At 40.3% G+C, this 25,082-nt stretch overlaps 1 protein-coding gene across 4 annotated transcripts in view; it reads right to left on the bottom strand.

Annotated features, from left to right (window-relative positions):
- Positions 1–24,548, bottom strand: part of DCLRE1C (DNA cross-link repair 1C) — a 40,660-nt gene extending 16,112 nt beyond the window's left edge. The window contains exons 1-11 of one of the 4 annotated variants that reach the window (XM_004425342.3): positions 24,396–24,548; positions 15,669–15,720; positions 13,539–13,623; positions 9,759–9,818; positions 7,783–7,838; positions 7,145–7,246; positions 6,688–6,760; positions 6,364–6,504; positions 3,786–3,887; positions 1,264–1,400; positions 673–727 (exon numbers count right to left, since the gene is read on the bottom strand). In XM_004425342.3, coding sequence (XP_004425399.2) covers positions 673–727; positions 1,264–1,400; positions 3,786–3,887; positions 6,364–6,504; positions 6,688–6,760; positions 7,145–7,246; positions 7,783–7,838; positions 9,759–9,818; positions 13,539–13,623; positions 15,669–15,720; positions 24,396–24,504 — 972 coding nt within the window. In that variant the 5' untranslated portion in view covers positions 24,505–24,548. Of the gene's footprint in view, positions 1–672; positions 728–1,263; positions 1,401–3,785; positions 3,888–6,363; positions 6,505–6,687; positions 6,761–7,144; positions 7,247–7,782; positions 7,839–9,758; positions 9,819–13,538; positions 13,624–14,700; positions 14,784–15,668; positions 15,721–21,553; positions 22,509–22,532; positions 24,261–24,395 lie in introns of those variants that run through there. The other 3 variants (XM_087420802.1, XM_087420803.1, XM_087420804.1) reach the window with 3 other exon arrangements.
- Between the last annotated feature and the right edge of the window lie 534 nt (positions 24,549–25,082).

Genomic DNA, 25,082 nt, shown 5'->3' with positions numbered 1-25,082 from the left:
GTTGCTGTATGTGGGACGCGGTCTCATCATGGCCGGAGAAGCAGCACGTCGGTGCGAGCCCGGGATCCGAACCCGGGTCGCCAGCACTGGAGCACGCTCACTTAACCACCAAGCCACGGGGCCGGCCCTAAGCTCTCTTTAACTGAGTAATTCTACTATACTATATCCTTCTTCAGGACAGGGTCTGTATCTCAGCCATTTTTGTTCTTCCCCATTGCTGAATATTCAGGACTATTCTTTAAATGGCGTTTCAGTACAATCAAATTTAGGAAGAGGCCAAGAATGTGAACAGTACCTTAAGGCTGCCTATAATGAGATTTTACCTGTAGTACTCCTTCAAATAAGAGTTATGATTCTTTTATGACAGGTGAACAGAACAACTGAAGTGGAGAAGTTAAAGTACATTTAGAAAGCAAGATGGGAAGAAAACCTTAATCATACATATTCTTCAATGTTTAGGCTGAAAACAGGTGATAATAGCAAGTTCCTTTGTACTTAGTAAATATAGGTCGTCCCCTGAGATATCTTCCCTACATTTCTTTAGGAAAAGCCACAACAAATATTAAGCAGCAGAAACAGAGATGCCTCTGGAAGTCAAGGGCACTATTGCTCACTACCATGAAGTTGCCGGGCGGCTGGCAATCGGGTTCTGAGTATATGGGATCCTCTTACCTCACTGTAGGAGGAGTGAAAAGAAAAACAAGCTCTGTATGAACTCTCTCCAGTCCTAAGGGGAAACGGAAACACAAAATTAAAAGGTCACTTATCAAAAACTAAGCTAAGTCCCAAATTTCGAGCCTTCCCATATGGGCTACTCCAGTATGAAATCACCCTACAATGAAGAATTTCTTCCTGGGACAGAATAAATCTCTTTCTAGAAATATAAATATCTGTAGACGTTCTGAACAGCCAGTATGAAGGAAATGTGGCTAAAATATGATTATGGTACTTCCCTACTCCACCAAGGGCTTCTATTCCCTATGACATCAATTTATGACTCCTTGCCAAGCAAGATACCCTCAGTCTCTACCCATCTTATCTACCTAACTAGAGTGGACCTCAGGAAATGCTGGCTAATGGTATTAGCCATTAGATAGGTTTGGAAGTAGCATCTCTTTAGTTTAAATTTCAGAAGTTATTTTCCACAATTATAATATATCCTCTTCTTGGTCTTAAGCTAGATTGTATTTAAACTAAAATAAATCAGACAATTTAACTCAGATCAAGGCGTCTCTCAAAAGACCTATGACACTGCTTTCTTACCTCACAATTACATTGGTTTTTCTGGATCTTTCTCCAAACCACATAGTGGATGGCTTAATGCTGATTGTGTGGAGTGGAATTCTATTTTTGGAAGTAATTCCACAGGGTAATTTATTCCACTGAAAATATTCCTCTGCCTGAAAAAGATTTAAAAAATATAGAAAAACAGTTCAACATTTTCAACAAATCTGTTTGTAGGCAGGGTCTCAAAAACAAATGCAGATAAGTTTTCAGACATGAAAAAAAATGTAAACATGAAGAAACAATCAAATGATTTAATTCAAAATTGAGGAACATTCTGCAAAACAAATGGCCTGAACTCTTCAAAAATACCAAGGTGATGAAAGAAAAGGAAAAGGCAGGAGACTTTATCCATATCAAGAGAGACTAAGGAGGCCTGAGTGAATGTAACATATGATTCTTAATTAAATGCTGGACACCCCGCTCCCCCTCCACAAACTATAAAGGGTGCTATTGGGACACCTGGGGAAATCTGAATATAGACCAGATAATATCCAATAGTATGGTATCCATGTTAAATTTCCTGGCTGTGGGAACTGCATTGTGGTTATATAGGAGAACATCCTTGTTCTCCAGTGGTACGTGCTGAAGGTCTAGGGTGAAGAGTCGTGAAATCTGCAACTGACTCAAATGAGTTGGGTGAGGGGTGCTTGTTACACGTACAGAGAGACGGAGAGAGGGCACAAGGGCGCACATGTAGCAAAGTGTTAACAAACAGGGGAATCCAGACGAAGAGTACATGGTGCTCTTTGGTCTTACAACTTGACTGTTTTAAAATTTTTCAAAATAACATTGGAGAAAAAAGTAACAGAAGTGTTTTCAAAAGGTTGAAAAACAACGGGACTATTTTCCCAACAACATGAGGTTTTGATAAGAATCCTTCAAAACCATTAGCACTCGATCCCAATCAAATGTGACCAGGCGCCGTGGGTGCTGTTTGTTAAAAGGCTGGGATGACAGTGCTACAGGGCTCTGCAGGCTGTGTTCTGTCGGTATTTTTAAGGTATATGCCTAAGAAGTATCTTAAACTGCTATAAGGAGTGTTTCAAGGCAAGTAGCAACATGGGAAATGACAGGAGCAGGAGTAGCAGTTACAAATTAAGCCACATTAAGATGTGAGAAAATTCAGAGCAAAAGAAATTTTCCAATTAAAAGATTTCTGGGAGCCAGCCCTGATGGCATAGTGGTTAAAGTTTGGGTGCTGTCATTGCTTTGGTGGCCCGGGTTCATTTCCTGGTCGCAGAACCACACCACTTGTCCATCGGTTGCCGTGCTGTGGCAGCAGCTCATGTAGAAGAACTAGAAGGACCTACAACTAGGATATACAACCATGCCCTGGGCCTTTGGGGAGGAAAAAAAAAAAAAGAGGAAGATTGGCAACAGATGCTAGCTCAGGGCGAATCTTTCCTTGCAAAAAAAAAAATTTATGGGAGCTGGGGGCCAAAGACTATAAGTCCCATGGAAAAAGGACAAAACAGTTTCTGTTTTATAGCTGCATTATTTTTATCCATCCATGAACTCAGTGTGTGTGTGTGTGTGTGTGTGCGTGTGTGTGTGTACTATACTCCTACACTGTAGCTTTACTACAGTGGTCTGAAGTAGAATATTCCATGCTATGGATAAGAATTCTTCTTTTTTTTTTTTTTAATTATTCTTTATTTTAGGGCTGAGCATATTTACTTTAGTTTTTTGGCCAATGGAGCCAATATTACCACCACAATGATTATCTAAATGTATAAATGCAGTGTTTACTAAAATAAAAATTACTCAGCATTTAAATGCTAAGATATTTTAAAATTTAGAGGAAAATTATGATCACGCATACACTGCATTTGAAGATCACTAATTGGTATTAGTGACGTTGAATGACTACATAAATTAAAATGAAAAACAATCTTAAAGGCAAATTCAAAATTTAATACCTGGCATTTAATAAGAGAAGGGAATTCTAGGGTGACATTAGAAAACAAATTACAACTCAGTTGCAAAGACACCAGCAACATTCATTTGAAATTGGACCAGCAATACATGTAACTATTTCACAATGCGAAGCAAAGTTATATCTAGATATTTATCTCAAATGAGTAGAAGAAAAATAAAGTTTATAAACGTACACATCTCATGAGTCTCAAAAATAAATAGCAATGGATTGTGAATATGTTTTCTTAAATTATAAGGACTAACGTATTACTAATTTCATTAAAAATAAATCATTCAGTACATAATTCATTACAAATAAACATGTATCAAATGTGTATGAATATATTTCACTAAAAACCTATAAGTATCTGGGTCTATTTAATAAGTATGAAGTTCATGGTAATGGAATACAGTAATGTAGAGGTGCCTGACCTTGGGCTAATAACTTAGGCTCTCAGCCTCAGTTTTTACATTTGTAAATTGAAGAGCCTAGAAAATGGAATTTCTGAGGTTCCTTCTGGACCTAAAATTCTGGTTTTCATGGATCACACCAACAGTAAGAACAACAATTTACTACGTACCTTCGGATGCCGACATGCATGGATCTGGGTGCAACGGTCTGTTGTGAGATGATGAAGAATGTCGGGCATGTTTCTAAACATGTCGAGTTTATCCACATGAATCTGAGGAAAATAACACATATAAGCATATTATTTGAATTGTATTTCCTAGAAACAAATTGTTCAAGCATAATTATGCAGGGGAACCATCCAGTTAGTGAACTAACTCTGTCTTCTGTCTTGAAACCGAGTGTTTGGCTATTTCAATGCATGTCAGTATTCTGCCAGGATGTCAACAGGCAAAGGTCACAGGTCATATTCCCACCAGCCAGCGTGACTGCCTGTTGGTGGTGGTAATAAAAGTCCTGGAGACGCGGTGGGTGGATTTCACTGGATCATGTTAATACTGTCCTTCAGTCCATCAAGAGTCATTTAGTTACTATTTATTGTGCACCTACCATATGTCAAGCTTTATCCTAAATATTGGGTATACAGCAGTGAACACAGAAGACAACGACAATCAAGAGTCACTTAGTCATGAAGACATGCACACAACATGACATATAAGGCAGCCGGGGGTGGGGGGCAGCTGGACTAGGAAGCAGACCGAGATCCCCCCCTACCACACACCTCTACTGGATTAAAAGGGGGAGAGCAGATGCAGAAAAACAAAACCAGCCTTGGCCACCTTTAGAATTTTAAGGCCAATACATTTTGAAGAGTTAAAACCAATGTGTCAGTTTTACTTAAAGTTCCTCTTCTGGGTACCTCAAAGTAAATAACAAGTACCTACATTGCTATTAGGATTATGAAATGGCACAAAAAAATTATTCTCATTTTGAAGTCTGAATAACAAAACGGATTAGAATAATGTGAAATTGCTGTGGTAATGAATACCAAGACAGGCATAAAAAGAATCCGAGCATCACGGCTTACCTATCTTGGGGCCTATTCATCTCACGGCCTGTTGACTAACAACTAACAAGGTGTAACAATGAATTTGCTTTTCTGGCCTCTCTAAGAAGGAGATAAAAAGGGGTAAATTCTGAGATGGACAGAGAGAGATATGGAATCTTTCATCCTTGTGAAAATGAGGAAGCCTGAAAAAGTTGCCAGTGATCATCTCTGAGGTCCCTTAGTCAAAAACCTCACTGTTCTCGTTTTTTAAATCCCTGATATAAAGTTGTTTCTCTCCCCTACAAAGGGATTAATAGACTGAAGAGAGGGCTTGCTCCAGGGTGACTCGGAGGCCTGATCTCCCTCCATCCTCGGAACCCTTCCTCAGCCCACGGTGTCTTCCCGAAAGGCCTCTAGGCAGGAGCCTTCGGTCTTTTCAATTCTACACACCATTAAAATTTACAAGACAAAAAATTTGGGACTGATAAGTGGTTGCTACTTTTATATTTTTCCAAGAGAGGACATAAGGAAAAAAAATAGTGGATAGTATAGATTAAGTGTATGTGTGTGTGCGTACACAGCCTATTATCCCTGTGATTTTAATTTAAAAGGCCATTTAACACTGAAAAACATAGGGAAAAATTCATCTCAGAATGAAAGCAAATCCTTTTCAAAACGGAGAACTGGAACTTTACACCAATATATTTGGACAGAAGGTCTTAAGGAAGGAAGAAATTAAGGAAAGAAGGACTTACAAAGTAAAGACTTAAGAAGGAAGCAAAGGAGGGAGGAAGAAAGGAAGGGATGAGGAAGGGAGGGAGGAATGTTTTAAATTTCTGATGCAGAAAAACTAGATCCTTTTTATTTTACTAAATTACGTTGCGTATAATTGTTAAGTTCTTGGCTCCAGTTTGTTAGCGGGGGATCTATATGAAAAGATACAAAACGAAGCGGAAATTAAATGTCAAATTAGTTCCACCGCTTCATTTTGTTCAGAGTCGTTACCAAAAATCCATCTTCTCTTAGGGGGCAAGAACAGAAGCCACAGGCTCCGAGTCAGTGCTATGGGAAGGCGGCTCCCCGCTGGGCAGCCACTCACACAGTCTGGGCTCTGCAGCTCTGGGTCAGGAGAGCCCAGCACCAAACCACGTGGAAGGGCAGGTGAAAACTCCCTCCCAGCCGGATCTGATATGGATCCAGCCATGAGGCTCAGCGCTCAGGGACAATGTTTTTCACACGTTTTGACCACGACCCACAGTAAGAAATACATTTTCCACAGCAACTCAGTACACATATGTATACGCATGGGTCTGATTCCCTACGTAATCTTCACAAAACAATAATCGCTCTGACTGCAAGCAATACACTCAGCTATTTTCTAGTTCAAATTTACTGTCAGTGCTGGTCACCATCACTAAATTCATTTCACGACCCACAGCTTTGAGAAAATTCTTCCTTTATGGACATTCCACCCAAGGGCTCTTCTCAGCCATCTGGGCCACTGTCCATTCCTCCCGTGAGGAAGTGAGTCAACGAAGATGACGTTACTTCAGAGGGGCTGCCACCTTGTGCCACATGCACATGTTTGGAAAGGTTGCTTCCATCTGTTACTGTTTTCAGTTTTTGGGGGCAGGGAGGGGCAGGAAAGGTGAAGTTGGGAGGATAGAGGGGAGCGACAGGAAAGAAAGAGCCGTCACCGTACCTGGACTCCGAATTCTTCACTAAGGTTGGTGAATAGATACTCATACCCGTAAGCTGCTTTGCAGTTCAGCCACACGACGTGGTACGGACTCCGAGTGATCCAGCTTCCAACCAGCTCTACTATTCCACTCAGACACTCCTCCTGGGCAGGATTTTTAAAAGGCTTTTAACGCTTTTAAGAACATCACTTACCCTTTCCATTCCCCACATTTACAGATATTAATGCCAATAGGGACAATTATGATCTGATTTGTTATCCTATAAACTTCCTACTAGAAATATGGCCATGCCCAGGTGATCACCCCATTCCTCCAGGAAGACTTACCCGACTAGGAATTTGATAAAATTTTGGATCACAGAAAGTAGTATCTAAGTATACACTTTGGATATCCTTCACTCTGAAAAACAAAACAAAACAAAAAACCAATTAGTGTCAATCATCTAATGTGAAATAAAATATGTATAAAGTTTAAACTCTCAGTTATTTTACAGGGTGTTCCATTCCATTTGGAATTTTTTTGTTACATCAACTTTGTTGGAAAATAATTTCCATACAATAAAAGACAGATTTTTGCATCTACAGTTCAGTGAATTTTGACCAGTCAGCATCCAGAATGTTACCATCACCCTGTTTCAAGAAGAAAAGTTTGCTTTACTGTTGTAAACATTATAATCAAGTTTGATTTCTAACAGAAACACAGCTTTGTGTTTGACGGGGAAAGAACAATAAAACTTTTAAAATGATGCAGTCTTACATTAGAGAATTATGTAAAGCCCGGTACCTGCCCCCAGAGTGCAGAAGCTCCATTCTGGCAGCTTCTCCTTTTGCCAATCTGAAGTCTCCTGTGTACAGGACAGTTCCATTATTGCCCTGAAATAAAAACCTGAAAAGGAAACAGATCTCAGTGACTTCTAAGTCTCATACAAAATCCTAATGAAGCAAATATACACTAAATCCATGGCAAATGTGTCCTGCCCAACATAGCCACCCTGGTACAGTGTTAATGGAATTTCAATAGCTCTAAACCACACCAGGTGCTCAGCAGCCCCCTATTCCCTGGGGTAGAAAAAATAATACAATGGAGATACTACTGAGTTGCAATAGATGTCCCCCGAAATATGTTAGCACTCCCAACCATATACTGAGACCACTCCTGCTCATGGACAGAAAAATCCATGGTATAGGAAAATGCAAAGCCAATGGAGAAACAGCCATTGAAGACTTCCATTATAAGAAAGCCATGTTTTAAACTTGACCTCAGTCTCCCAAGTTCAATATGGAAACAGATTAAAGAACTTGCTGTAAAAAAATAATCAAATCTCTCTACACATATGATTTTCTAGACCCTAAACATTTATTTCTACAATGATAATACATATCTACGTATAATTAAATGGCAAAAGAGATGAGCCCCCTTACATAACTGATCCTGGGCAATGACCAGCTGGTAAGAGAGTCACCACAATCTCTTCCTTCTAAAAAGAAAATAAAGAAAAAATAATGACAATAGAAGTTATCATTAGGACACAGCTAAATAAAGCCCTCCTTAATAGAACATATGTGGTACTTCTCAAGAATGTGGGATGCCTTTTCTCCTCATTTCCTCACACTTCAGATGCTGGAAACAAGTGGAATCCTTGCACACAAAACAAACGGTTAAACACATGGAGTTACAACACGACCAGCAATTCTACTCTCCGGTATGTACACAAGAGAAATGAAAACTTACGTCCACACAAACACTTGTACGTGTATGTTCACAGCAGTACTATTCACGCTAGCCAAAGAGAAGAAACAGCCCAAATATCCATCAACTGATGAATGAATAAACAAAATGCAGCATATCCATACAATGGAATATTATTTGGCCATAAAAAGAAATGAAATACTGATACATGCTACAAAATGGATAAACCTTGAAAACATTATGCTAAGTGAAAGGAATCAGTCACAAAGGACCACATATTGTATGACTCCATTTCTATGAAATGTCTAGAACAGGCAAATCCATAGAGACTTAGAGAAGAATAGTGGTTGCTAGGGGTTGTGGGGAGGAATAATAGGGAGTGCCCACTTAATGGGTACAGGGTTTCTTTTTGGGTGATGAAAATGTTCTCAAGTTGATTGTGGTGGTGAATACACAACTCTGTGAATATACTAAAAGCTACTGACTTGTACAGTTTAAATGGAGTAAATTGTATGGTATGTGAATTATATCTCAATAAAACTATTATTAAAAAAAAAAAAAAGCCTGATATAGCCTGGTCCTAAGTCACCATACTGCACATTGGACTATCCTGGGAGGGCAGAGCCTGACGGACATCATGGGGCCGAGCTCTGGACACGCCAGCTTGATACTCGATGATGGAAACTCCTCCAAAGGCCCCTTAAAGTGGGGTCTCCCACTGGCTGAGGCTGGACACACATGCACAAAAGCCACGGCGCATGAGAAGAAACATGAAGGACGAGAGTGGGACAGCAAGGCTCTGCCCAGAGAGAGCTGCCTGCTCTCTGCTGCCCAATATTGAGAACGCCTTTCACCAATTTTATAGGTGACAAGGCAGCAAGGCAATTAGAGCCGTCTCCAGAAGTGTTAGCTGAGTGCAGGATGGCACTTAGGAAGGATCAGGCCATCCTTTTCTGCCCCCTTTTTAACCCATCCCAACCTGGCTCTGCAGTAGCCCCTCAGGACAATAATTTGATGAGGATACATCAAATGCCTGATCTTCCCCAAAGAGGAAATGGGAAAAGTCAGCCCCTGTCTGATCAGTTTCACAACACAGGACACCCATCAGAGCTAAACGTGTCAACAAAGCAGGTGACAATCAGGCTGTGGAACAAATATTAACTAGGTTTGCCATAAAATAGGAAAATACCTCCTAGCCCTAGTGAAAAAAATAAAGAACAGGTATGTCCATAGTCCTACTTACTATTAAAACAATACACTCACAACACAAAAGTACCTGCTTCTAAATTTAAGGACAAAAATAAATTGGATGCACTTGGACAGTGTCTTTTTCTTGAAAATGAAAATGATTCAGAAGAAAAAATCACAATATACATAAATTTGTCGCAAAAATATTAAGCACCATTTTATATCCTGAACATTATAATAAACTTAATAAATGTGACAATGATATCGCAAAGTAATATCGACAATTGGAGTTCCCATCATTAGCATGTAATACTTAAAAGGAGCAATTCTGACGGAAGTCATGTCCAATCCTTTGGATACAGAAAATAAATAGGTCACAAATGGTTTTTTCCCCCTACAAACTCACTCAATTACTATAATTTTTATTTATGGTTAAACGAGCATTCAAAATCAAAGAGAAAGATAATCATTTTAGCACTAAAGATAATTTTTAAAAACACGATATTTAATATTTAGTTACCTCGCCTGATGCTTCATCAACTAAAGATATCTGGGTAGGAGTTTCAATTTCAATTGATATCTATTAAAATAAAATAAGAGATCATGTATACATCACATTATATATTTTCACAGTTTTTCATGGCTTTATATGCTTTTGCTAGCTCAAACACAGAAAGAGGACTAAGAGAAGTTTCAGACTCTCTGGGTAACAATTCCTGATTTCACTATAATAAATGTGTTAACAGCTTAAAAACACGATAAAGCTAAAATAATACCTTTCTTGAGGCTGATGTGGCAATATGAATTAAAGGCCTTGTAACCTTATATATCTTTGGACACTGCAATTTATTGCCATGAACTCTATCTTCCTCCCTGCACCTCCCCAGCCCTACTACTCCATTTCCCTCTCCCTTTGAACTTGAGTTTTTGTAAAACACGTAGTCTTGTGCTCTGTGTTTAGCTTTTGTGCTGCAGGACACAGTCTGGATCAGGCCACGACATGTGGGCCTAATTCACAGATTTTGAGCTGCGGCAGCGTGCTCCGAGATGGACTTGCACACTTCACTAGGACAGCAACTAACACAGAAAGGCATTCAATAAGTAGTTGATGAAAGAAGGAACATAATTTTTCATCTTTTTAGTCCGCTGATGTCATAAAACTTACAGTGACTGAGGTTCAGCTGTGAAACTATCCTTGCATTTCTGGAATAAACATGTCATATTCATATGCAACTATTTTTTAATACTGTTAGATTCAGTTAGCTATTAAATCAGGATGTTCACACGTGTTCATACATGAAATGGCCTTTTCCCCCCACATACCACCATTATCTATTTTGCCAGCAGGGTTGGGTGGCTTATCTTTTTATCGTATCCTATAACAACTCATCCAGTAGAGGGATTAGTTGTTCTTTGAACATCTGGCAAAACACACCTATAAAACCATCTGGGCCTGGGGCTTTATTGAAGAAGAGATCTTTGAAAATTGTTATAATTTCTTTGATGGCTACTGATTTATTCAAGTTTGCCACTTTTCTTGCATCCATTTGGTATTTTCCTACTTTTCCAGATATTTATCCACTTGGCCTAAATTATCAAATATACTAGCATATTAATTTTCAAAAAAAATGCACTGCCGTTATTAATAGTTATTTTCCTTTTTATCATTCTGTATTTTTAAATGCATCTTCTTTTTTTTATTCTTGGCAGAAATTTACCTTTATTCCTCTAAAGACCAGCTTTTAGTTTTTTTAATCCTCTTTTATTTTCTGTGGTAGTTGTTAGTCTCTACATCATTAACTTGCCCTTTTATCTTTATTATTTCCTTCTTCCATGTAATCCTTAGATTTGCCTTGTTGCTCCTTTTCCTTCTTATTTAGTTGAAGTCTTATTCCATTTACTTCCAGTTTTTGTTTTCTAAGAAATGCATTTAATGCTATCGGTTTTTCTTCAAGCACTAATTTAGTTGTAGTCCACACATTTTGACATGCCATGTTTTTGTTGTCCATCAGTTCTAAGTATTGTACATTTTTCTTTACAACTTCCTCTTTAAGAATTGTTTCTTGTAGGCATTCAGTTCCCATATGTAAGGGATGATTTTAGCTCTTCTTTTATTTCCGATTTCCAACATCATTGCATTATGGTCAGAGAACAGATCCCTAGGATTTCTTAAACTTCTTTTGTGACATAGTACATGGTCAATTTTTGTAAATGTTCATATACACCCAAAGATCTTGTTTCCTCTGCTGGGTTTAAAACTCTGTGTTTCTTTTAGCTCACATTTATTAAGTATGTCATTCAAAGCTTTTGTATCTTCACTTATTTCCTGCCGCCTTCATCTTTCAGTTGCTGGGAGTGGTGTGGTAGGCTCTCCAACTACAACTGTCGAGTTGCCTATTTCTCTCTTAGATTGTGAGGTGGCCTTGTACTACATCAGCTTAGCTGAGCAGGGACTATCCTGGAAGTCCCTTCCATGTATACTTCCAGGTCAGGGTTGGCCACAAGAAACGTCTGAGTGATATCTGGAAGGCACAAGTGAACTAGCAGCCATTTTTTAATGCTCTGAAGGGTGGCAGCAATTATGACAGCTCACGTACACTGTTGATCTGCTGGCTCAACTCACGGACACGGGGCAGGACTGCGGCAATTCCGTTTTCTGCTGGATATCCTCCTTCAGCTTCTCAGAGTCCCGGGCCAGGTGTGCGTAACTCAGTGGCAAAGGGGATGGCAGCATTACCAAGGCTGGGAAGATTGACAGACAGACAGGGTTCCAGTTTGCCCTTGTAGATTCCAGCCTGTCTCTGCTCTTTTCCACGTCTTTCTCAGCTTTCCTTTCTGACTGCTGGCCATAGCAACTTCAGGCCTAATATCAAGGCCAAGGTTACAGCCTTGCTGTTGTGTCCCTCTGCGGAGGAGAAATGGACCCCACTCCAGTGATAGGGTGGAGGTCGAGACTGACGATGCTGCACACGCACGAAGAGGGTATGAAAACACTGCATTACTCACATCACGGGGTTTTCTGGGGAGAGAGAGAAGTACCCAGGCTGGGAGGAAGTGGCTCATGTGGCCTGAGAGAGAGCAGGAGCAAGTGGTTCTGGTTTTTATTGTGGTTAGGAGGTGGTCTGGGATTGTGTGGTTTGAACTTCATGTCAGCACCAAGGGAGGGGTAGGCTTTTTGTATCAGCTTGCCCAGATGTTGGGCAGAAGGGGAAGGAGGAGGTGGGAGTTGAAAGCTGTCAGCAGTTGAACATCAAACAGAGTCTTTATGACACTTGTTCAGGCTTCTCCACCAGCTCCCACAATTATTTAAGGCTTAATCCACATAACGAACCCAAATTCTATTCACTCACTGTGGTTCTCTTTCTCTGATCAAGCACCTGGTGATCACTGATTACTTTACCCAGTTTGAGGCTATTTTGTTAATTGCATAGATGTTCGTATCTTCTTGATCCATTGTTCCTTTTAACAATAAATAACATCCTCTTTGAAACTTATGATTTTTTTTGCCTTCAATTCTATTTTGTATGATATAAAAATTGCCACTCTGGCCTTTTTAACTTCTAATTGTTTAGTATATCTCTTTCTTTTTTTTTTTTTTTTTCCATTTCAACCTGCATTTACCCTTTTGTTTTATCTATGTTTCTTGTAGACTAAAACTGGTAGACCTTTCTTATTTTTTTAACCCAAACTGCTAATTTGTCTTTTGATCAAGAGTTGAATTAAATCCATTCATATTTATAGTAATTACTGTCATCACAGAACTTTTTCTGCCGTCTTTGCATTTTCTACCTACCATAATTTTGTTTTTCTCCCCTTACAATCTACCTTCTGTTGCATAGATCCATTTTATTCTGCTGGAAATCAAAGTCATCCATCCTATTTTTATTCTGGTTACCCCTTTCTTATTATAACCTACAAGTTACGTTTATTTTTCCTAATCTACCCCCCACGACCTAAGTAAAAGGATTTATCAATTATGTTAATGAACCTTTTATACTTTAAAGTATTAAAATGCAACTTAGCAATAGAGTCAACGAGATTCAACAAAACTAAGAAGCCAGATGGAACGGCTGAGGGACAGGAAAAACAAATCAACAATAATACCCACAACAATAAAATGTCCACCTCTTCGAAACTGCTGAGTTCCAAAAGACTGAATATCAACGTGGTAATTAATGTGGGTAACTACAATGTGTCAGGAACCTGGCTTGGAATAACTCCAATGCTTTGTGCAATCTACCTCGAAAAATACTTCCCACCTGAAAAACAGAATTAGCGTTGTTGAAAAAATAACACTTACAATTCGTTTCTCCCAAAATCTGTACTTCGGGCTAGTTAACAACAGCTCTTTAGTAACAGGCGAACAGTATAAATAAACCTTCAAGCTGAAAGGAAAAGACAAAAAAAAAATCTGTTTCAGTACAACCCAAAATAAGCCATCTGGGGGACTAGGAGATACGTTTCATCATATATCAGTTATCTCAAATTACTCAGAAACTGAGCTGGCACAAAAAGTGTTACAGTCGTTCCCAACATGCCACCACCCCCATGACTATCTCAGTCCCATCGAGAGTGTAAAGGGATGATGGGGAAGAAGGAGATGAGAGAAACTACTGCGTCCTCTGACCCCATCAGAAAGGTGTCCCTCACCATTCTTACATTAAAGATACATGTTGGTGCATGATCAGGTTTGTCTGGAAAGATCCACCAAACGTTAAGCTACCTCTGGAGAACAGAAAGGAGGTGTGGGGGACAGAAGACTTCTGTGTTTTATTTCATATAAACCTATTCTATTTTTTTAGTAAGCAAAAATCAATTTCATAATAAACTTTAAAAATTCAACAGTATAGCTTAGCAGTTAGGAATATAGTCTGTGGCAGACTGTATCTTCCAGATGGCCATACTATTATATATCCCATCTATACACACTCTTCTTACAAAATGGACATGGAAATTCTTCCATTTGACCAGGGGGTCTATTTGAACCTCCCCTTGAGCCTGGGCAGACCTTCGTAACTGCCTTAACCAGCAGAATGTGATGGAAGTAATGTTGCAGGTCTTTCAAGGATAGGTCTCCAGGCAATATGGCTACCTGCTAGCTCTCTCTTAGGATGTATACTTTTTAAGCCCCAAGTCTCCATTTAAGAAGTCCAGCTATCCTGAAACCACCATGCTCAAGAGATTTTCTTAGAGACAGATATGTCCAAGGAGCCCCAGCTCTTTGAGTCTTCTCAACCCAGGAGTCAGTCATTGAATGAAAGAGCCTTCAGATAATGTCAGCCCCCATATGACATTCAGTTGGGCAGAAACCAGCCATCCCCGCCACGCCTTGTCAGAATTCCTGCCCCACAGAAACTGAGAAAGAGAATACATGACTAGTTGTTTTAAGTCGCTAAGTTTTGGGGTAATTTGTTACGCAGCAACATAGATAACTAAGCCACAGGCTCTAAATTCAGACAGACCTGGTTGAAATCCTGGTCCTGCCACTTACTGGCTGCGTGACCTTGGGCAACTAATTTAACCTCTCTGGTTCCTCAGTTTCCTCATCTGTAAAATAGAAATAATAATAGTATCTATTCAAAAGATTATCAAGAGGCTCTAACGAGAATGTCAGCTCCAAGAAGAGAGGGATTTTCATCTGTGTTGCTCACAATTGTATCTTCAACATCCACTATAGTGTCTGACTCACCATAGGCACTCAGAGAAACTGCTGAACTAATAAATATGTAGTGCCCAGCATATATATATATATATATATATATATATATATATATATACACATATATATACACATGTAATAAATATTAGCTATCATTATCAAGAACACAGCCTATCAATATCACTTAGCAGAGAAGCCTGATATACATTGATTCAAAAGTCAAAAAGTCAATAAGGTCCTTTCCAAATATATATCTTGAGAATTTGGAATTTAGATTTAGGCAATGGCTGCAGGAAAAGAATGCAATTGTTCAGCTTTAAGAAAAGATCCAACAACATTATATTATTCTTTATAATGGAACACCCATTCTCACACACACACACACACACACACTTACAGAAATGAAAATGAACAAGCCATTGCTGCACCCAATAGCACAGATTAATCATTCAAATGTAATGTTAAGTGAAAGAAATCAAATAGAAGAGTCTATTTGGTATGACTCTTACATATAAAGTTCAAAAACAACCAAAGCTAAACCATGACGACGAAAGTCAGAATGGAGTTTACCCTTGGGCGAGGGACAGGGCTCTGGTCTGTGATATTGGCACTGTTTTATCTCTTGATCTGGGCAGAACCTTCATGGTTCACTTGCAAAAGGTCATCAGACTGTTCCCTTATGATGTACGTACTTTTCTGTACAGATGTTACAGCTCAATTAAAATGTTTACTTAAAAAAAACAAAGACAAATAAGTAGCAAAATAAATTACCTGCACTCCAACCTTCTTTTCAAGGTAGGGGCTCTTAATCCTTTCATGTGATCTAAAAACAAAAGAATCAAAAATCATAAACATATTATTTTATCAGAGGATGCCTTGGCCCAGGGAAACTGAGTTTTCTGTTCTTTTTAAGTCTCTTTTTAAGAGAAAATATATGAGAGGTTCACTTTTATAAGAGAATTGATTCCGATGTGCTATTGGTTCTTTCTTCTGCAGGTGAAGAATCCTTCTGAAAATAGGCCAGGAACCACTAAAAGTTGACCATCTCTGAGCCATGAGAAGCCAAGTAAAGGCGAATGATCCCCTGCATCTTAGGGCAGAGTCTAAATCACTCTGTGAAGCCACAGAAAAGTGAGTGACCAGGGTCTCATTTGGAACTGCTTACAGCACTTTCCTTTACTCTCATCTTTCACTTCACTCTAACCACCCTTCAGCCCATGCTCTTATGACCCATTCAATTCCCAAATAGCCCATCTGAAAATTCGAGCTTGCTTCCATGGAGTGCTCTAGGGAATCACTCAGGTTTAGGCCAGAATAAGAAGAGTTTCATTATCTTCTCAGCCTACGGTGATGGCTAGGTTGAAAGGTGGGTTATTACCATGTACAGAGGCTTGCTCTACACTCTCCAAATTAACAGACACAGAAAGATGACATTTAAATAAAGGTAACATTTAAACAAAACAGTACATTAAATATATAGTGCATTCTAATATATTCTGAATCTTTAGCATGCAAAGGCCTAAATAACAATGACCAAACGTGTAAATTCTTTAGTTAAATCAAACCAATTCTAATTATCCCAATTCCAAATGGAAACCAAAAGAAAGCTGGAATAGCTATACTTTTATCAGACAAAATAGACTTCAAAACAAAGACTGTAATAAGAAACAAAGATGAGCATTACATAATGATAAAGGGGTCATTCCAACAAAAGGATATAACATTTGTCAACATTTATGCACGCAACATAGGAACACCTAAATACATAAAGCAAATATTGGAACACCTAATACATAAAGCAAATATTGGAACACCTAAACACATAAAGCAAATATTAACAGATGTAAAGGAAGAAATAGACAGCAACATGATAATAGTAGGGGACTTTACTACCCTACTTACATCAAGGGATAGATCATCCAGGCAGAAAATCAATAAGGAAACATTGCCCTTAGGTGACACGTTAGACCAGATGGACTTAACAGATATATATACAGAACATTCCATCCAAAAGCAACAGAATATGCATTCTTCTCATGTGCACATGGAACATTTTCCAGGGTAGACCACATGTTAGGCCACAAAACAAGTCTTAATAAATTTAAGAGGACTGAAATCATATCAAGCATCTTTTCCAACCACAATAGTATGAAACTAGAAATTAATTACACGAAGAAAACTGGAAAATTCACAAATACGTGGAGATTAAACAACATGCTCCTGAACAACCAGTGGGTCAAAGAAGAAATCCAAAGAGAAATTAAGAAATACACTGAGACAAACAAAAATGGAAATATAACACACAAAAATTTGTGGAATACAGCAAAGGCAGTTCTAAGATGGAAGTTCATAGTTCACAAATGCCTATCTCAAGAAACAAAAAAGGTCTCAACCTAACTTTACACCTCAAGGAACAAGAAAAAGAACAAATAAAGCCCAAGATTAGTGGAAGGAAGGAAATAACAAAGATTAGAGCAAAAATAACTGAAATATAGATTAAAAAGACAACAGAGAAGATCCATGAAACTAAGAGCTGGTTCTTTGAAAAGAAAAAACCAAATTGGCAAGCCTTTGGCTAGACTCACCAAGAAAAAAAGAGCATGGACTAAAACAGAATCAGAAATGAAAGAAGAGATGTCACAACAGGTACCACAGAAATACAAAACTCATGAGAGACTACTACAACCAATTATACATCAAAAAATTGGACAACCTAGAAGAAATGAATAAATTCTTAGAAATATAGAACCTACCAAGACTGAATCAGGAGGATACAGAAAATCTGAATAGAATTACTAGTAAGGAGACTGAATCAGTAATCAAAAACCTCCCAACAAACAAAAGTCCAAGACCAGACAGTTTCACTGGTAAATTCTACCAAATAGTCAAAGGAGAATTAATACCAATCCTTCTCAAACTTTTCCAAACAAAAGAAGAGGAGAGAAATCTTCTAAACTCATTTTACGAGACCAGCATTACCCTGATACCAAAACCAGACATGGATGCCACAAGAAAAGTAAATTACAGGCTAATATCTGTGATGAACATAGATGCAAAAATTCTCAACAAAATATTAGCAAACTGAATTCAACAATAGACTAAAAGGATCATACACCATGATGAAATGGGATTTATTCCAGGGATGCAAGGATGGTTCAACATCTATAAACCAGTCAATGTGATACACCATTGGTGTATAAAAGGATACAAGGATAAAATATCATCCTTGTAGGATAAAGGATAAAAATCACATGATCATCTCAATAGATGCAGAGAAAGCATTTGACAAGATCCAACATCCACTTATGATAAAACCTCTCAACAAAGCAGACATAGAGGGTACGTATCTCAACACGCTAAAGGCCTTATATGACACACCCACAGCTAACATCATACTCAATGGTGAAAACTGAAAGCCATTCCTCTGAGAACTGGAACAAGACAAGGATGCCCACTCTTGCCACTTTTATTCAATATAGCATTGGAAGCCCTAGCCAGAGTGATTAGGCAAGGAAAAGAAATAAAAATTCAAAAAGTTCAAAAGTTCAAAAGGTTCAAAAAACTATTAGAACTAATAAACAAATTCAGTAAAGCTGCAGGATACAAAATCAACAGGCAAAAATCTGTTGCATTTCTATATACTAATAATGAACTATCGGAAAGAGAAATTAAGAAAACAATCCCATTTATGATTACATCAAAAAGAATAAAATATCCAGGAATAAATTTACCCAAGGAGGTGAAAGACCTGTATATTGAAAATTGCAAGATATTAATGAATGAAATTGAAGACGACACAAATAAATGGAAAGATGTCCCATGCTCATGGATAGGAAGAATCAATATTGTTAAAATGTCCATACTACCCAAAGCCATGTATAGATTCAACACAATCCCTATCAAAATTCCAATGGCATTTTTTCAGAGAAGTAGAACAAACAATCCTAAAATTTTTATGGATCCACTAAGCACCCTGAATAGGCAAAGCAATCTTGAGAAAGAAGAACAAAGCTGGAGGCATCACACCCCCTGATTTCAAACTACATTACAAAGCTGCAGTACTTAAAGCAGTTTGGGATTGGCATAAAAATAGACACATAGATCAATGGAACAGAATAGAGAGCACAGAAATAAACCCACGCATATATGGTCAATTGATTTATGATAAAGGAGCCAAGAACATACACTGGGGAAAGGATAATCTCTTCAACAAATGGTGTTGAGAAAACTGGACAGCCACATGCAAAAGAATGAAAGTAGACCGCTATATTTCACCATACACAAAAATTAACTCAATTAAAGACTTGAACATAAGACCTGAAACCATAAAACTCCTAGAAGAAAACAAAGGCAGTAAGCTCCTTGACATAGGTCTTGGTGATGATTTTTTTTTTAAACTGACACCAAAAGCAAAAGCAATAAAAGCAAAAATAAACAAGTGAGACTACATCAAACTACAAAGCTTCCACACAGCAAAGGAAACCATCAGCAAAATAATAAAACCACACAGCAAACCATCGGCAATCTACTGAATGGGAGAAAATATTTGCAAATCATATATCTGATAAGGGACAAATATCCAAAGTATAGAAAGAACTCATACAACTCAACAGCAAAAAAATAAGCAATCCAATTAAAAAATGGGCAGAAGAGGGGGCCACCCGGTGGCGTAGCTGTTAAGTTCTCGTGTTCCTCTTCAGCGGCCGGGGGTTCGCAGGCCCGGATCCCGGGCACATACCTATGCACCGCTGATCAAGCCATGCTATGGCAGGCATGCCACATATAAAATAGAGGAAGATGGGCACAGATGTTCACTGAGGGCCAATCTTCCTCAGCAAAAAAGAGGAGGACTGGCAACAGATGTTAGCTCAGGGCTAACCTTTCTCACTAAAAAAAAAACAAACAAAAAAATTGGCAGAAGATCTGAAGAGACATTTTTCCAAAGAAGACATATAGATGGCCAACAGGTTCATGAAAAAGTGCTCAACATCACTAATCATCAGGAAAATGCAAATCAAAATCACAATGCAGTATCACCTCACACCTGTTAGAATGGCAATTATCAAAAAGACAAGAAATAAGTGTTGACAAGGATGTGGAGAAAAGGGAACCCTTGTGCATTGTTGGTTGGAATGTAAATTGGTGCAGCCACTATGGAAAACAGTATGGAGCTTCCTCAAAAAAGTAAGAATAGAACTATCATATGATCCAGCTATTCCACTGCTGGGTATTGATCTGAAGAAAACGACAACATTAATTCAAAAAGATATCTGCATCCCCATGTTCACTGCAGCATTATTTACAATTGCCAAGATATGGAAACAAACTAAGTGCCCATCAATGGATGAATGGATAAAGAAATATATATATATACACACACACACACACACACACACACGGGAATATCATTCAGCCATAAAAAAGAAATCTTGCCATTTGCAACAACACGGACGGACCTTGAGGGTATTATGCTAAGGGAAATAAGTTAGAGAAAGACAAATACCTTATAATCTCACACGCAGAATCTAAAAAAAAAACCCACACTGAACTCATAGATACAAAGAACAGATTGGTGGTTGCCAGAGGCAGCGGGTGGGAGGTGGGCAAAATGAGTGAAGGGGGTCAAAATATAAAAAGAAAAAAAAAAGAAAATTAATTAAAAAAAAAAAAGAAATGCACTGCTGTCTATTCACAAATTAACAATTTTCACTATAAGATTTCTAAACGCCAGGGCCACCCCAGCGGCACAGCAGTTAAGTTCGCGTGCTCCGCTGCGGCATCCCAGGGTCCGCAGGTTCGGATCCCAGGTGCAGACCAACACACTGCTTGTCAAGCCATGCTGTGGTGGCGACCCATATAAGTAGAGGAAGATGGGCATGGATGTTAGCCCAGGGGCAATCTTCCTCAGCAAAAAGAGGAGGATTGGCAATGGATGTTAGCTCAGGGCTAATCTTCCCCACAAAAAAAAAAAAAAAGGATTCTAAATGCCGGTAATAAGGTTAATAATTTTAAAGCTAATTAAAACAAAATTATTCAAAATTATTCTTTTTGCATAAGTTTTCTCCAGGCACTTTGAAGGTTAATACATAAATGCTACTGGAAAGTTAATTTTACTAGAAAACACTAGAACCAAGCAGGTGATGTTGAAAGTCTTTTCCTATTCAAATCATATACTAAAAATTACTTTCATAAGCATTTGATTAATTTATGTAAACACTGCCAATTACCACCCTTTGAGACAGAGTTAGCATAAGACACCCATGTCTATACCCCTCCACCCCCTCACCCCCCATCTCACAGTGTGCTTTGGAGCAATGCTTAGAACTGCAGGTAGGCCAGCTAATCCATAACCAGTCAGTAACCAGTAGAGAGAATGACTTGTCAGCAGAAGATTTAAGTCCTCTGCCCAAACTGTTCCTTCTCTCTCTGGTAAGAAAATAACTAACGTTTTCTTAGATTCCTCAGGAACGTCACATTCAACAGATCTGAAACTTTTGTCTACGAGGCGCGCCCAACAGTCTGCTGTCATTCAACCTGGCACTCCTGAGCCCCCTCCCAACCCCGTTTGCCTTATATAAGTTGTTTCCAAATCAGTTCCCCTTTAAGAGGGTTTTTTGGGGGGCCATAGCCCACCATCTTCCAATCAGCTAGCTCACCGCTTAAATAAAGTTTTCTCTCTCCACTGCCTGCGTCTTGATGGATTGGCTTTTGTCTGGAAGCAAGCAGATCCAGTCCTCACTCAGAATAACCTTGATTAAGGCAAAGTCAGTCAAGCACAGTCGTGGGGGGGAGACAATGTTAAATAGCTTGACAATAACCTACAAGAAAAAAAATTCTAATTATCCTAATAACTACCAACACACACACACCCTCAATTTATATGTGGCAATCCTTAACTCCAGTGAAAACGAGGCAGTCACCATACCTCACATGGCAAACCTTGACCGGACATGTGCCTCCACAGGGCAGTCCCCCTGCCCCCTCAGAGGGTGAATCTCCTCAGGTCACTCCTGGTCCTGGCTTTTAAGTGCATCTAAGGGTGAGACCCTCAGTATTTAAGGATTCCAGAGAGTTTGCGCCATGGCAAAGAAGAGGCTGATCCAGGACTCTGCTCCATGCTCCCAAACTAACTCAGCAGGCACACCATGTAGCCGTCTTATCAAGATATCCCAGCCCCCCGACCTCAGGCCCCTTCCTGACTGACTGGCAGTCAAGAGAACCTGGGTAAGTTTACTTTGCGCTGCTAGAACTGCTCCCAGAATCTCCTTTGCAGGGCCTTTTTCTTTTCCCTTGACCAGAATAAATCACCGTTAAGTGGTCTCCTGAAGGCGTCCTCCCCAACCCTGGGCCACTGTCTCAGGCTGTGGGCCCTCTCTGGTCCTTCGGGCCTGACTGATGCTTAGTTAAGCCTGCCTGGAGCACAGCATTGGGTTCCAGATGGCCCATCAATGGGCGTCAAGTGGGTCCATCGCCCACCCCAAATTATATCAAAAGGTGATGTTAACATGTTTATGTGCAGGTTTTCTAGCAAAAGAGTCCATAGATGATGTCAGACATTCTGTACTAGTCAGCTTAGGCTGCCATAACAAAATGCCACAGACTGGGGGGCTTAAACAACAGAAGTTTATTTCTCACAGTTACGGAGGCTGAAGTCCAAGATCAAGGCGCCAGGGTGGTTTCTGGTGAGAACTGTCCTCCTGGCTCACAGACAGCCACTTTCTTGCCGTGTGCTCACAGGGTCTTTCCTCCGCGCGTGTGTGGAGGGAGAGAGATCGCCCTTCCTCTTCTTCTAAGGCCACCAGGCCTGGTGAATTAGGACCCCACCCGTATGACCTCATTTAACCTTAATTATCTCCTAAACAGTCACACTAGGGGGACACGATTCAGTTCATAGCATATTCAAAGAAGTCTGTTTCTCAGAAAGGTTAAAAACCACGAGTAGGCAACGTGGGAAACCACCAAAAGCAGAAGTTGAGTTCTTGCCCTCGATGAGTTTCCCTCAGGGTTGAGTAAACAGACCCACATGTGATTAGAAAACAAGAAGTTGTTATCAACTGCTTGATAGTAGGGAGTCAATTTCTTGCTTAATGTACAAACAAATGATGATGATTTCACAAAATTCCTTTAGATGAATTCTTTCTCCACACTCACTATTCCTAAACATGAAGGGCGAGCGCTAAGCCATGCTTTAATCATGGCCATCAAGTTTTGAGTTCAGAAACTCCAGTGAGACTCAACACAGAAGGTAAAAACAAGTGCATCATCCAGTAGCACAAACAAAAACAAAAAGGTTATTCTCCAGAATAAGCAAAAAAACCCTCAAAAGAGGCTCCCTGGACTATTTAGAAAATAGAGGGAAAAGGTCCAAATTTTCCTCACTAAGGACAGATAACTGGTGGCTTTGAGCAAGAAAGCAGTGGCATTTCCCAAAAGCAGTGACTTCAACAATTTATACCAGGTTAAAGTAATTGAATCGAAATGCAAGGCAACAGTTGATCATCACACCACCCCTGTGAGGTGAATGAGTAAATGTAATTTACCTTACAATCACACCCTGTGATGTGTACGTGGTATGTTTGTTAGTCTGATTCACTCCTCAAAAGAGTAGTTGGGAGCATCCTACTCAAACTTCTCTGGAAGCCCACACTCCAAGAGGCAGCTACCAGAGAGCTTCAGTTTATCTTCATCCCTGATCAATGCTAATTAGGCTGTGCTAATTAGCATAATGAATATTAAAAGTTTTCATTGCTAAAGTCAGTGACTTATTAGTCAGCATAATAGATGCTAAAAATGGACAATGGTTGTGAAATCAGTGGTACTCCAGCTCTGGAGATTGGCTAAAATGTTTGAGACACTCCGGGCTCAGCCGGGAGTATCAAGCACGCAAGCCATATCATTAGAGGGGACACTTCAGGCTTAATCCCTAAAGGTGTCCAGCTGTGAAATCCTAGGATTCTGGTTGCCAGTCCTGGCTGTTATGAGGTAAACCATCTCCAGACTAAAATGAACCTTTCATACTGGATGTGGACAGAAAATCTAAAAGGAGGGGGACCTTGCACTTCGTCAAGCTTAAGGACGGGACGTTTGAGCGTGTGTGTGTGTGCCTGCTTGCTAATACATGTTTGGGGACATGGCAGAATTTCATCTGAAACTTCTTTATAACATGGTAGCGAGAATGTGGGGGAAGAACTAAGTAATCCTCGCCAACCTCTGACTATTGGCCGCTAGGAGAGCTTCCAAAAGAACGGAATAGTTGTACCTGATCAAATTGGCGTGGGTCGGGGTGCAACGGGCAGTCGCTATGTCCCTTGTACAGATGAGGAAATCAGTAAAGCCTCAGAGAGGCTGGAGAGCCAGGAGGGGACAGAGTGCAGTTTGCTGGTCTGTCCCCCGGCCTCCCGAAGCCCGCACCCCTCGCTCCAGCCCCCGGCGACCTCCCCGCGGGGCCAGCACCGGCAGCCCCCGGCCCGGGGAGGGCGGCGCGCAGCGCTCACTCACCCTTGTGGCAGTGGGACAGGAAGTAGGCGCGGGCCCTCAGGTTCTCCCTGTCGAAGCGATCGATGGATACGGTCGGATACTCGGCCATCTGTCCCTCGAAGGTACTCATAGCGCCGGCCAACCCCGACTGACTGGCCCCCACGCTGGCCGCTGAAGCCCTGGTGGCGGCTGACGGAGCCGCCACTTCCGGGAACCAGCCGCCGCCGCACCATTGGCCGGCCGGGCGCAGCCGCGTCCAATCAGAGGAGCTCTGCGGCCGGGGGGCGGTGCCAAGGAGCGTCTGATCAGTTCCCGCCGCCCGCGACCTGGGGATCGCAACTTCGGATCTGCGCTGGGGTGGGGCCGCCGCTGTGCTCAGGGCTGGGGCAGCCGGGTGGGATCAAGGGTGTAGCTAGCGCGAAGAGTGTGGCTCCTGTGTCAGGAAACCCTGACACGACACGTGTGTCGCTCTGGTGAAGAGTTGCCCGCGTATGTGCAGGAACAGTAGCGTGAAGGGAAGTTGCACACCCGCAGCAGGCGGCTCCGCCTAAGGATGCGAAGTGGGATGCAGAGCTTCGCTTTGAAATCAAACTGTGTTCCCCCTCCTGCTTGTTCATTGAGAGCCTGAAAGCCGAGCTCAGTTTCCCTTCTTATTTCTCTTTTCTCTATTTCTACCTTATGGGATAGAAATGGGTAGTAACAAATAAA

This window comes from Ceratotherium simum, chromosome 32 (assembly GCF_057802395.1).
Source record: "Ceratotherium simum simum isolate JZ-2026a chromosome 32, ASM5780239v1, whole genome shotgun sequence".
Taxonomy (NCBI): domain Eukaryota; kingdom Metazoa; phylum Chordata; class Mammalia; order Perissodactyla; family Rhinocerotidae; genus Ceratotherium; species Ceratotherium simum.
The sequence above is the reverse complement of the archived record's forward strand: the minus strand, read 5'-3'. Positions and strand labels throughout refer to the sequence as shown.